Source organism: Saimiri boliviensis, chromosome 16 (assembly GCF_048565385.1).
Source record: "Saimiri boliviensis isolate mSaiBol1 chromosome 16, mSaiBol1.pri, whole genome shotgun sequence".
Lineage (NCBI taxonomy): Eukaryota > Metazoa > Chordata > Mammalia > Primates > Cebidae > Saimiri > Saimiri boliviensis.
In genome coordinates this window covers 17,769,752-17,784,902 of record NC_133464.1, presented here as the reverse complement: position 1 = coordinate 17,784,902, position 15,151 = coordinate 17,769,752, and the positions used below count along the sequence as shown (strand labels likewise).

General features: G+C 37.9%; 1 protein-coding gene and 1 pseudogene across 6 annotated transcripts in view; both read right to left on the bottom strand.

Moving 5' to 3' along the window:
• Positions 1-933: 933 nt before the first annotated feature.
• LOC120365746 (uncharacterized) lies at positions 934-8,925 on the bottom strand (annotated as a pseudogene).
• UGGT2 (UDP-glucose glycoprotein glucosyltransferase 2) overlaps positions 934-15,151 on the bottom strand; it is a 224,766-nt gene continuing 210,548 nt past the window's right edge. For 5 of the 6 annotated variants that reach the window (XM_074387527.1, XM_074387528.1, XM_074387529.1 and 2 more), the window contains one exon: positions 934-11,736. In XM_074387527.1, the coding sequence (XP_074243628.1) occupies positions 11,554-11,736 (183 nt within the window). In that variant the 3' untranslated portion in view covers positions 934-11,553. The remainder of the gene's footprint in view (positions 11,737-15,151) is intronic. The other variant, XM_003928205.3, reaches the window with a different exon arrangement.

The following is a 15,151-nucleotide window of genomic DNA, read 5'->3' as shown; positions in this document are numbered from 1 at the left end:
ATCAGACTTTTCATAGGATGGGGTCCAGATGGCACTGAGTTCTCTTCCAATCCCATGATCCTATGATTTTAGAATAGTTGGATAGTTTTTAAACGTTTACTAGTCTTATTCATCTATTATTATTAGTATACATCAGGAAAACAAACTGTTTACATCCTTACTTAAGTTCCCATAAAAGTACCTCATCCTTTTAAAAAAACAATACACATACATCCCACATACCCATAAATACTTTTTATGCAATAAAATTAGAAACATTAAAAAATCCAAATACCAAATACCACATAAGATTAAAACATCATATGGTTTAAGATAAATGATTACTGTGTAACAATTTTACTTCCATGTTAAAACAATAGTTAAGGTACAAATGGTCTTAATTACTATTTACTATTGTCTCAGGAGGAAAAAAATACAAAATGGGTTCCTGTAATTTTAAATGCATTTAGGTAATTTGATTTTTTAATTATTTTTTGAGACAGAGTCTCACTCTGTCACTCAGGGTGTAGTGCAATGGCATGACCTCGGCTCACTGCAACCTCTGCCTCCCAGGTTCAAGCAATTCTCCTGCCTCAGCCTCCCAAGTAGCTGGGATTACAGGCACCCATCACCACACCCAGCTAATTTTCTGTATTTTTAGTACAGACAGTGTTCCGTCATGTTGGCCAGGTTGGTCTCGAACTCCTGACCTCAGGTGATCCACCTGCCTTGGCCTCCTAAAGTGCTGGGATTACTTTAGGAGGCATGAGTCACCGCACCCAGCCTAAATGCATTTCTGTAATTTTAAATGCATTTTGTGAATAAGGAAATGTAGATGCACATAAAACAAGATATAAAAGGCTACAGTTTGATAAACACCAGCTAGTCAGGTACCTGAGCTATCTGGCAAAACATCAAACTTTAACTGGTTATCAGGAAAAAGGAACGATCAGGTTTTAAATACTCAATGGTCATTTATTATAAAACTTAAACTTATTCAATACATTAAATACATATGTTTTAAATAATGATCATTTTAAAAAATGAATATGTCACTGATCTTAATGAGACTTCCAAATAGTCTGAGCAGTGGCTCCACACACACTTCCCCAGCAGGCGGAAGATTTCCTGTCATGCTTTCACCTTCCTTCTGATATAAACCAGTGCTAGAGTTCATCATGTGTTAAAACTGTAGGGGAGAAAAGTTTATTTAGTTCCTGGAATCTTAAACATAAAATTATCTTAAATATTACTTACATATGAGGAAGGACCGATGTTGACTGAGGATCCTTTACTTGCTAGTTCAGTACCTATATGCTTCATTACGCAACATGAGAAGAGCTCTTTGTACACTGTGATGTCTATTATATTGTATCACAGCTACTCATCTTTTAAACTACTTGTGATGACTATTATATTGTATCACAACTACTTGTCTTTTAAATCCACCTAGACTGTGAGCTCCCATGAGTCTATGAGGATAAGGAACACACCTTACTTATCTTTCTTACCTTTAGGATCTAGCATCCTGCCTGGCAGATAAGAGGTCTTGAAGAATACTAACAGATTATTCACTGTGAATATAGTGTTCTATCCTTAATGTAATGGAACAACAGAAAGTAGAGGACATATTAGTATACAGTCATTGTCTAATATGGGAGGACACAGCACAGTGACTTAAGTACTACATCAACGCAAGCACAATTCTAATGAAGACTCTCAGCACAATGGTCTCTGCATCACTGAGCTGTCACATACCAACTGATTTTAATTAAAATGCATGCTGTTCTACAATTCAAGATGGCAGACTATGTTTCTTCACTAAATTCTACTGAAAAGATAAACGTAAAAGGAAAAAACAATAATGAGAATGAGGGAAGTGGTTACAAGAAACTGTTGGGGCAAAGCTATAAATGAATCTCAAGAAATGGGAAACAGGGATAGACTGCATAAAACAACTTCATCCCAGAATGCACAGCTGAGATGATGAGCTGGCTTTCCTGATGGAGGAGGCTGGAAGAGGCTACTAACAGGAACACCAGTGGATAGTGAGTCAGACAGTGAAACAAATGAAGGACTGTCTGTGGAAAATCCATGCCTGTCAGCTCCCCACTCTTCTTCTTCTGAATCCAAGAGAGAAACTGACAGCCTGGTATTTATCCTAAGATAAAAAGTGGAAGTCTATTCTTGAAAGCAAATGGAACAGTTCTCAAAGAGAGACAAAAAGGGAGAAATAAAGGGTGCGAGACAGAGGGAAAGAGGTATTTTTATGTGGGTGTCTGCTCTTGAGTAAGGCACCCTCATTTGGGCTTTTAGCCCAAATAGCATGTAGGATGGGCTTTGATCTGTTCCATGACCATTCACCTAGAAGGAGGCCTGCCAGTTGTCACCATGGGTTAATTGGTAATTATCTCTCCCATTTGGGGAAGAAGCCTATTGGAGAAAGAAACACATTTAAACTCTGGCAGAGGAAACAACACCAGTTATTATATTGATCAATCTAATATTTTATTCTTAAATGTAAGCACAAACAGCCAAAGATCTCTAGGTTTTTTAGGAAGACCAATAAGAAAACAAACAAACAAAAAAAGGGCCAAGATGAACACATAAAATAGCTTACCGTAAGGAAACAAAAAGGAGCTGAAAAGAACTAAAATGATACTTAAAACAATTCTAATTGGTATTTTCAGGGGATATTAGAAAAATCAATGAAACCATAAAAGAAGAATAGAGATTGCTGGCAAGATGGCCGAATAGGAACAGCTCCGGTGCGCAGCTCCCAGCAAGACTGATGCAGAAGGCGGGTGATTCCACATTTCCAACTGAGGTACTTAATTCAACCCATTGGGACTGGCTGGACAGTAGGTACAGCCCAAGGAGGGCAAGCCAAAGCAAGGTGGGGTATTGCCTCACCCAGGAAGCACAAGGGGCTGGGGAACTCCCTCTCTTAGCCAAGGGAAGCCGTTAGGGACCGTCCTCTGCACTCCGACCTAGATACTGCACTTTTCCAACAGTCTTCACAACCAGCAGACTAGGAGATTCCCTCTGGTGTCTACGACACCAGGGCCCTGGGTTTCCCCCACAAAACTAAGACACTAAGCTAGCCGAAGCAGTTTTTTTACTCATACCCCAGTGGCACCTGGAATGCCAGCAAGACAGAACCATTCACTCCCCTGGAAAGGGGGCTGACGCCAGGGAGTCAAGGGATCTGGCCTGGCGGCTCCCACCCCTCAAAGACCAGCAAGCTAAGATCCACTGGCTTGAAATTTTTGCAGCCAGGACAGCAGTCTAAGCTTGATCTGGAATATTCAAGCTTGGTGGAGGGAGGGGTATCCACCATTGCTGAGGCTCAGGTAGGCAGTTTTAAACTTACAGTGTAAACAAAGTTGCCAGGAAGTTCAAACTGGGCAGAGCCCAAGGCAGCTCAGCAAGGCCTCTGCAGGCAGACTGTGTCACTAGACTCCCTCCTCACTGGGCAGGGCATCTCTGAAAAAAGGCAGCAGAACATCAGGGACTTATAAATAAACCCCCACCTTCCTGGGACAGAGCACCTGAGAAAAGGGGTGGTTGTGGGTACAGATTCAGTCGACTTAAACGTCCCTGCCTGGCAGCTCTGAAGAGAGCAGGGGATCTCCAAGCACAGTGTGTGAACTCTGATAAGAGACAGGCCACCTCCTCAAGTGGCTTCCTGATCCCCATGTATCCTGACTGGGAGATACCTCCCAGTAGTGGCCGACAAGACACTTCATACAGGAGAGCTCTGGCTGGCATCTGGTGGGTACCCTTTGGGATGAAGTTCCCAGAGGAAGGAGTAGCAGCAATCTTTGCTGTTCTGCAGCCCCTACTGGTGATTCCCAGGCAAGCAGGGTCTGGAGTGAACCTCCAGCAAACTCCAGTAGACCTGCCACAGAGGGGCCTGTTAGAAGGAAAACTAACAAACAGAAGAAATAGTTTCAACATCAACAGAAAGGATGTCCACTCAGAGATCGCATCCAAAGATCACCAACCTCAAAGACCAAAGGTAGATAAATCTAATGAAGATGTAAAGAAACCAGAGCAAAAAAGCTGAAGACTCCAAAACCCAGAATGCCTCTTCTCCTCCAAGGGATCACATCTCTTAACCAGCAAGGGAAAAAAAAACTGGATGGAGAATGAGTTTGATGCACTAACAGAAGCAGGCTTCAGAAGGTGGGTAATAACAAACTTCTGTGAGCTAAAGGAGTGTATTCTAACCCAATGCAGGGAAACTAAGAACCTTGAAAGAAGGTTAGACAAAATGCTACCCAGAATAACCAGCTTAGAGAATAACATAAACAATCTGATGAAGCTGAAAAAGACAGCATGAGAACTTCGTGAAGCATATACAAGTTTCAATAGCTGAATTGATCAAACAGAAGAAAGGATATCAGAGACTGAAGATCAACTCAATTAAATAAAATGAGAAGACAAGATTAGAGAGAAAAGAGTGAAAAATGGACAAATTTGGGATTTTTTCATTATAGGATTACATGAAATATGGGATTACATGAAAAGACCAAATCTACATTTGATCAGTGTACCTGAAAGTGATGGGGAGGATGAAACAAAATTGGAAAACACTCTTCAGGATATTATCCAGGAAAACTTTCTCAACCTAGCAAGGCAGGCCAACATTCAAATTCAGGAAATACAGAGACCACCACTAAGATACACCTTGAAAAGAGCAACCCCAAGACACATAATTGTCAGATTCACCAGGGTTGAAATGAAGGAAAAAATGCTAAGGGCGGCCAGAGAGAAAGGTCAGGTTACTCACAAAGGGAAGTGCATCGGACTCATGGCCAATCTCTCAACAGAAACCCTACAAGCCAGAAGACAGTAGAGGCCAAAATTCAACATCCTTAAAGAAAAGAATTTTCAACCCAAATTTCATATCCAGCCAAACTAAGCGTCATAAGTGAAGGAGAAATAAAATCCTTTACAGACAAGCAAATGCTGAGAGATTCTGGCACCACCAGGCATGCCTTACAAGAGCTCCTGAAGGAAGCACAAAACATAGAAAAGAACAACCAGTACCAGCCACTACAAAAATATACCAAATTGTAAAGGCCAGCGACACCATGAAGAAACTGCATCCACTAACAGGCAAAACAACCAGCTAGCATCATAATGGCAGGATGAAATTCACAGATAACAATAGTAACCTTAAATGTAAATGGGCTAAGTGCCCCAATTAGAAGACATGGACTGGCAAATTGGATAAGGAGTCAAGACCCATTGGTGTGCTGTATTCAGGAGATCCATCTCATATGCAAAGACATATATAGGCTCAAAATAAAGGGATGGAGGAAGATTTATTAAGCAAAACGAAAGGAAAAAAGAAAAAACAGAGGTTGCAATTCTAGTCTCTGTTAAAACAGACTAAACCAACAAAGATTAAAAGAGACAAAGAAAGGTGTTACACAATGCCAAATGGATCAATGCAACAAGAAGAGCTAACTATCATAAATATATATGCACCCAATACAGGAGCACCCAGATTCATAAAGCAAGTTCTTAGAGACCTTCAAAGAGACTTAGACTCTCACACAGTAATAATGGGAGACTTTAACACCCTACCAACAATATCAGACAGATCAACAAGACAGAAAATTAACAAGGGTACACAGGACTTGAACTCAGATCTGGACCAAGTGGACCTAATAGACATCTACAGAACTCTCGACCTCAAATCAACAAAATAGACATTCTTCTCAGCACCACATCGTACTTATTCTAAAACTGACCACATAATTGGAAGTAAAATACTCATCAGGAAAGGCAAAAGAATGAAAATAACAAGTAGTCTCTCAGACCACAATGCAATCAAATTAGAACTCAGGATTAAGAAACAGTCAAAACCGCACATCTACATGGAAACTGAACAATCCATTTCTGAATGACTACTGGATAAATAATGAAATGAAGGCAGAAATAAAGATGTTCTTTGAAACCAATGAGCACAAGACACAACGTACCGGAATCTCTGGGACACATTTAAAGCAATATGTAGAGGGAAATTTATAGCATTAAATGCCCACAATAGAAAAGAGGAAAGATCTAAAATTGACACCCTCACATCACAACTAAAAGAATTGGAGGAGCAAAAGCAAACAAACTCAAAACTCAATTTATTGCATCTATTCGATTCTTCTCTCTTTTCTTTTTTATAGCCAGACTAATAAAAAAGAAAAGAGAGAAGAACCGAATAGATGCAATAAAAAATGATAAAGGGGATATCACCACTGATTCCACAGGAATACAAAATATCATCAGAGATTATTACAAACAACTCTATGCAAATAAACCAGAAAATCTAGAAGAAATGGATAAATTCTTGGACACTTACACCCTCCCAAGACTAAACCAGGAAGAAGTCAAATACCTGAATAGACCAGTAACAAAGTCTAAAATTGAGGCAGCAATTAATAGCCTACCAACGAAAAAGAGCCCAGGACTAGAAGAGTTCACAGCCGAATTCTACCAGAGGTACAAAGAGGAGCTGGTACCATTCCTTCTGAAACAATTCCAAACAACAGAAAAACAGAGACTCCTCTCTAATTCATTTTACGAGGCCAGCATCATCCTGATACCAAAACCTGGGAGAAGCACAACTAAAAAAGAAAATTGCAGGCCAATAACCCTGATGAACATCCAAACGAAAATCCTCAATAAAATACTGGCAAACCAAATCCAACAGCACATCTAAAAGCTTATCTGTCATGATCAAGTCAGCTTCATCCCTGGGATGCAAGGCTGGTTCAACATATGCAAATCAATAAACATGATCCATCACATAAACAGAACCAAAGACAAAAACCACATGATCATCTCAATAGATGCAGAGAAGGCCTCTGGCAAAATTCAACAGCACTTTATGCTAAAAATTCTTGTAAACTAGGTATCAATGGAACATATCTCAAAATAATAAGAGCGCTTATGACAAACCCACAGCCAATACCATACTGAATGGGCAAAAACTAGAACCATTCCCTTTGAAAACTGGCACAAGACAAGGATGCCCTCTCTCACTACTCTTATTCAACATAGTATTGAAAAGTTCTGGCCAGGGCAATCAGGCAAGAAAAAGAAATAAAGGGTATTCAATTAGGAAAAGAAGAAGTCAAACTGTCTCTATTTACAGATGACATAATTGTATAAGACCCCATCATCTAAGTCCAACATTTCCTTAAGCTGATAAGCAACTTCAGCAAAGTCTCAGGATTCAAAAACAATGTGCAAAAATCACAAGAATTCCTATAAACCAGTAACAGACAAACAGCCAAATCATGAGTGAACTCCCATTCACAATTCCGACAGAGTAAAATATCTAGGAATATAACTAACAAGGGATGTAAAAGATCTCTTCAAGGAGAACTACAAACCACTGCTCAACGAAATAAGAGAGTACACAAACATATGGGAAAACATTCTATGCTCATGGTTAGGAAGAATCAATATCGTGAAAATGGCCATACTGTCCAAAGTAATTTATAGATTCAATGCTATCCCCCACCATCCCACATCAAGCTACCATTGACTTTCTTCACAGAATTGGAAAAAAACCACCTTAAATTTCATATGGGAGCAAAAAAGAGCTCACATAGCTAAGACAATCCTAAGGTGGGGAAAAAAAACCAAAAAACCACAAACCAAAAAACGAAGCTGGAGGCATCACAATACCTGACTTCAAACTATACTACAATGCTCCAGTAATCAAAACAGCATAGCAACAGTACCAAAACAGAGATATAGACCAATGGAACAGAACAGAGGCCTCAGAAATAATGCCACACATCTACAGCCATCTGATCTTTGACAAAGCTGACAAAAACAAGAAATGGGGAAAGGATTCCCTATTTAATAAATGGTGTTGAGAAAACTTGCTAGCCATATGCAGAAAAATGAAACTGGATCACTTCCTTACATCTTATACAAAAATCAACTCTAGACAGATTAAAGATTTAAACCTAAGACCTAAAACCACAAAAATCCTAAAAGAAAACCTAGGCAATATCATTCAGGATACAGGCATAGGCAAGGACTTCATGACTTCATGATAGCATTAGGAGAAATACCTAATGTTGATGACGGGGTGATGAATGCAGTCAACCACCATGGCATGTGTATAACTATGTAACAAACTGGCATGTTCTGCACATGTATCCCAGAACTTAAAATACAAAAAAAATGTAATTTAAAATGTTCAAGACATTCAGTACAGGTCTGTGACTCCATACTGCTGTTTAGTTGGCTTTCTATTATAAGATATAAAAACTGACCCCCAATCTATGGAATGCTAACCTGACACCGAAGATAGTCAAAGCCTTCCATAATTCAATATCCCACACTATTTTCTGGTTGTAACTAAAAATAAACAACCGGTGAATGATTCACTGTTTTAAAAAAGCCATTTACACTTAAAAAATGGGATGAGGTGATATTCCCTCCTTCTTAAAAATGTTTCTAGAGCTACCAAAAATTTGCATACAAAATAGTTGATAAAAATATTCCTCTGGATTGTACAAGAAGGGAGACAGAAACCACTGATAAGACATGGTATATAATATTAATCAGACTTAGCTTCTTTCTCTTCATCTTCATTGGAGGCTGAATTCTCCTTGGTTTTAATTTCTCCATTTTATGCAGGCAAATCTTTTTCTTTATTTTCATGGTTAGCTACTTCAGTCTGTTTTCCCTTTGCTCCTCCTTTCCTTTTTGTTGGAACGTTTCTGTCTGAAGATATATCCTTTTCTGCTGCCTTCTCTGGCTTAGTTTCCACTTTTGCAAGGGCAGGATTAGCTGACAAGTGCACAGATCTCCTCTCTTGGGCTCTTCCTTTGCTGCCCCTTCAGTGGAACCGACCTTCCTCTTGGCATCCTGGCAGCAGGGAGGGTGTGTGCCAAGTGCCTGCAGCCTGCAGCACATTGAGACCCTTACTAAAGGTGGGCTGCTTGGCTGCTGCTACTCCTCTTGCCACCTGAGCTGCTCAGGTGATTTTCTTAATGGCATCTGGGAACTTGTCTGCTGCCTCTTGGTTGGCAGAAGCTGCTTTTCCTATTAGCTTGACTTTTAAAATCCAAACCTTCCTAACATTATCAAACCATTCATTGCTGACATTAAATTCTCCAGCTTTAGATCCTACACCTACTTTTGCTTTAAGTTGTCACATAATGACATTTTTATTGAATTGTATTAGTCTACAGGTACGCCTTTCTTATTGTAATCCTGCACCCACATAAAAGCTGCATTTTTAATATCAGACAAATAGATATTTTGCAAAAAGTGTAAAGTTTTGGTGTCTGCTGGTGTACTTGCAATGTATATTTATATTTGTAATATATTTATATTTGTAATATATTACACCACATCTGAAGCCATCCTCATAGAGTTAAACAAGAATTCTGGATAGAAATTTGGTTAATTATTAATCAGGCAGCACTTTGAGCCACTTTCTTATAACTGAAAGTTACTTAGCACTAGATACTGACCATTTGCATCCCCACTATTCTTGTATATAGAATTTCTGACATCAGAATCATAAGGTTTTTAAAAATTTCCTAAGCAGATTCTGAGTTCCAGCAGAACAGCTGACACCAACCAGTTTGAAGAACCCCCACAAAGTAATCAATTCAGCATGAGAATATAGTTTCTTCATCTCCCTATACTATGGCTCTGCTCTGCACTCTTTGACCGATCAATGCTCTTCATACTTTGGCCCCCTCCAAAACCCTTAAAAATCACTAGTCTCAAAGTGCTCAGAGACACAGACTTGAATTTCTTTCTGCTTCCTCATTCGGCAGTCCTATGATTAAACCTCTTTCTCTGCTGCAACCCAGTGTCTCAGCATATTGACATGCAAACTTATTATGGTTAAAAATCCTCAAATATGATTGCTTCTCTAGGTTTGAGTAAGTAAAAGAGGGCTTCCAATTTTATTCTTATACTTTCACGTTGTTGTAGTGTTTAAAATATACATGTCTTACATTTGTAACTAAAAATTAAGTTCAAAAAATCTCTTCTGTAAAACTTCTCTTTCTTATTTATATACATATCAAAACACAAACACATACAGACCTATGATTTTTCTTTAATGGAAATGAGATCAATTGTATTATAAATATTGCTTCATAACCTATTTTTTAACTTAAAAATATGCTTCTACCTTGTTTCTCTTGAAAGGCCACACTATATTCCATTGTTTGTATGTATCAATGTTTATGTAACCAATTGTCTATTGATGGACTGATTTCTATTTCATTGTTAAAAATGATGCCATAATAAACATATCAATATACACATCATTTTTCTTTCTAAAGTATCTTGAAGTGAATTGCTGGGTCTAAAGGTATATACATTTTAAGTTTTTATACATATAAAATTTCCTTAACTTACATAGCTACTACATGTATTCTTATATAAAAATGCTAACTTTCTAACATTCTCACGAATGCTCATTATTATTAACCTGTCAACTCTTTCCCAATTTGATAAGATGCACTTATATATAAGAAAAAATGTTTTTTGTTGAGGTAATTTTCCTTTCTTCTTTTTGTTTTCTTTCCTTTTCTCCCTCCTCCCTTTGTCACCCTGTTTCTCTACCTCTAAAAGGAATTATATCATACAACTTACAGAATAATTTTTTCCTTGTGAACTGAAATGGTATCTTTAGCTATACTAAATTATTGTATATACACAGGTGTCTTTTAAATAATGAACTTCTCAGACATACCAAGAAAACTTTTTTTTAAAAGGAAAACAGTAAGTCAAGATGAAACAACTTCAGGTTTATATGAGAAAGTTTATACATAATCATTCTGGCTTCCCTAAACAGTAAAGCTGAGGAAAATGAGAACTGTATTCTGAACCACTAGGAAGAATTATTGAGAGTATTAGTAAATATAATCCAGTGAAAGTCTCTAACACACTGACCAGAACACAATAGGAGTTCAGGGCGCTTTTTAAAAGAGAATAGGGAGACACAAGCAACAATGATCGAGAAAGAGAATTAAGAGGCAATCGAGAAGTTTGTATCAGCTTCAAAAAACAAATTCGGCTCATTTGTCGAACACTTATGTAGGGCAATGAAACACCAAGGTAACCACATTTTTTTTTTTTTCATAAAAGAAATGGAAGCAACTCCAATCCAAGTCATTCTCCAGCCCATGACAGAACCATGAACACCTGGGGAAACCTGTGTTATATATGAGATTAACTTCAGAGCTAGGAAGTGATATTTTTAGTTAGCTATGTAAGGCTTTTATTAATTTTTAGGACTTGCTCAAATTTTCACATTTAGGAAATACAGTGTAACCTTATAGACAAACACTCCTTTTACTTTTATTTTCCATTTCCATCTTGTGTCAGGAAACTAACATTATACTACCTATCTATACAGAGATAACAGCTGAAGCTGTATCCATGGGGAAACAGATTATCCATGCTTTAAACTTGTAAGCTTACTCTACACAAAAATACATCTTTAAATTATGTCACAGACTTTTAAAAAGAAATTCTTAATCATTTGATAACTTCACTAAGAAATGAGTCTGTGGTCTATCCTAATCTCAATGCAACATACGGTTCAGACATCACAACAGTCAATGACTTACTTGCATCTTTCTTCTTGTTTTCAAGATGATCCAATAGTTGTCTTATCTCAGCATCATACTCCACCCATTCTGGGACAATTCTGGCAGCAGCTTTTAGTTTGGGTTCTTTTGTTTTGGGATTATTACACTAAAAATTTAAGCAAATTTTGTTAATGAAAGGCCATGCTCCTGGAAACATAAGGACAATGCTGTGTCACTAGGGCAAACAAAATACATTTTACAAAAAGCAGAGTCCTACTAAGTACTGGAAGTTTAATTTAGACAAGATCAAGTGAAATGACATATCACAACTTACGTAACTAGTAATTAATTGCTTAATACAAATATCTCAATCAGAAATTTAAATAAAAATTGTTGAAAGACATTCTGATGGCTCACAAGAAGTTTGTCAAAAAAATTACATAAATGTTTTGACAAAAGATCTAATTACATTACCACTATGAAAACTACATAGCAGACTAGTGTGCTTTATAGGCATAAGAGAATATACTCTATTATATAGTATAGTATCCTATACTAGCAGTAGGACATATAGATATCACATAATTTGTTTTACGTGTAGGGTGTATGCGTATCTTAATTTATTCATCTGCAAAGAAATTAAAATAAAATCTCTAAGGTTCCATCAATATACAATCAGCTTAAACTACTGAGTACTACTGCAGAATTTCTTGGGAAATTAAATAAAAGTTAAAAGGCAACAATTATAGAAGGTTGATAAGAATCTGACACATGATGTATCTGAAGGTACAGCTGATAGGATCTGCTGATATACTGGATGTGAGCTGTAAATCAAGAGAGGCATCCAGGAAAGACAAAGCCACCAGTACCTTCGGCTTGAGCAATTTAAAGAATGGGTTTGTCATTTAATGAGACAGAAGACAGTGGGAGCTGTATAAACTTCATCAAGTTATTTAAAAAGCCCATTTGCTATTTACAAAGCGTTAAGGCAGGAAGCAACTTGAACATCACTTCTGGTGACATTTTTTTCCACTTGCTTTCCTCTTATTGCTTAGGGGAAAGCTGTTAGTCATGAGCCATGAGCCTGTTGTCTTAATCCTTTCCTCACCAAATATTTTCAGTTGATTCCTTATGGATTTCTTTTCCATAGTGACATATTCCTGAGGTAAGTGGAAAACACAATTTTCTTTGCAGAAGTTAACTTTATAATAAGGCAATGTCTTCTATATAGTGAAGACAATGGAACTAATTTCTTTTTTAAATTATGTCAAACTATTAAAAAACAAAAATACTATGTTTTCTTTAGCTTTTTGTACTACAGTGTTTTTGTGTGTGTGTGGGCGTGTCTGTGTGCATGCATGCAGGCTGTAAGCTTTATTAGTGGTTAACTGGGTAATCATACCCCACATGGGAACTTTGGCAGGTCTGGAGAGTTTGTGATGGCTGGGAGTGGTGGGGTGCTACTGCCATCTAGTGGACAGAGACCAGGAATGCTGCTAAATACATCACAATGCACAGAACACCCCCCCACCACCCTTAACAAAGAATTCTCCACCCGTCAATGCCAATAGTACTGAGGCTGAAAAACTGGTTGAAATGAAAAGTTGAGAGATTATAATGACATTCATAAACATTTTCATTCCCACCTTCAATATTATTAATCAAGCTCCTTTCCTCTGTTAGGCCATTTCCTTGGGAATTTTTTGCATTCCCTTTTTTCCCCCATGAAGAATGGCATATTCTCTCATTCTACTTTTAGTGTTTCTACAAGAGAGACAGGCTGAACACCGACATGTGTGCCACTTCTCCTTTTCCTGGGTAGTGCTATTGCTAGGAAGTAGCTGTCCATCCAGGAATGACATTTCTCAGCTTCTGTTACAGCTAGATATGGTCATGTGACCAGCTCCCACCAATGGGCTATGCCTGTAGGATTCAAGATATGTTCTCCACACTTTTTCCCCCTTCCCTCCAGATCGGCACTATCCAATAGAAATATGACGAAAACCACATATGTAATTTGCTGGGTTTTTTTTTTTTTCACTAGAAATACTACATTTTTCTAGAAACTATGTATAAAAATGTAAAAGGAAGAGGTGAAATAAATTTCAATGCCATATTTTAACTCAACATATCCAAAATACTGTCAACATGTCATCAATACAAATATTAGTAATGAGTTATATGTTATTTTCATTGTACTGAGTCTTCAAAATCTGGTGTGCACGTTATGCCTTACAGCACATCTCAATTCAGACTAGCAACATGTTAAGGGCTGAACAGCCACATGTGGCAAGTAACTGCTGCACTGGAGCAGTCACAGATGGACAAAAAGTACTCCCTGAGACATGGCATGCGGGAGGGCTACTCTGATGGAGATATACCCACTTAGGTCTGCCGCTGGAATGAGTATGAAGCCACTAAATTTTGGGGGTTTGTTTTGGTAGCTCGTGTTAATCTAAGTACTAAAGATCCCAAAGTGACCTATATCACTACTGTATGAATCACAACAGAACGCTAACAACATATTAATAGTTATATTCAATAATGTTCTTGGCCTCTCTTTGTGGAATTCCCTTGCTTGCCTCTGAAAAAATGCCATTGTATTTGTTTATGTTATATTCTACCACCGATGACTGCATTCTAAAATGCTAGCATGCTACTTTTAAAACATGTATTTCTACACATATTTGAAAAAGTTCCTATATTTTGTTTTCCTGCACTTTTTTGTTCAAAATAATATGAATTCTAACATTTTAATAGATTATTCTTCATGAAGATCTTGTATATAAATTTCTGCACTTAGCACATTAAAAACAATATGGTAGGAAAATACTTATTACACCTACTAAAGACAATATAGTATTGGACTATAGGCTCTAAATGAACAACAAATAGTTTGAAATATTTTATGTTTAGGAGAGTTAAACTGCACAGAATAGTTAAACTTCTTTAAATGAAAATCTAAGAAAAATATGAGGGGAAAAAGGCATTATGGTATAATTTAAGTAGATAAAACTGTCTTGGTTGCCTTTATTTGGGGGAAAATATTGGCAGGAGAACTCAACTGATGACATGTCAAGATGACAGCTAATCCATGAACATTTTCAGCTAGCTCTTAGCCTTTCTTTTTCTTTTTCTCTTTTCTTTTTCTTTTTTTGACAAAATTTTGCTCTGTCACCCAGGCTGGAGTGCAGTGGCACAATCTCAGCTCACGGCAACATCGGCCTCCCAGGTTAAAGTGATTCTCCTGCCTCAGCCTCCCGAGTAGCTGGGATTACAGGCACCTGCCACCAGGTCTAGCTAATTTTTTGTGTTTTTAGTATAGATGGGGTTCCACCATGTTGACCAGGCTGGTCTCAAACTCGCGACCTCAGGTCATCCACCCGCCTCGGCCTCCCAAAGTGCTGGGATTACAGGCGTGACCCAACATGCCTGGTCCTCTCAGCCTTTCTTTCAAAAGTTCTCTTGCAGAAAAGAGTTAACACAGAAAGCTTAAAATTGCTTTTCTTAGAAAGCTATGCTTGTAAGTTTGGCTCTTCACTGGCATCTGGGAACATAGGGTTCAGGATGGTTCCCGCCAT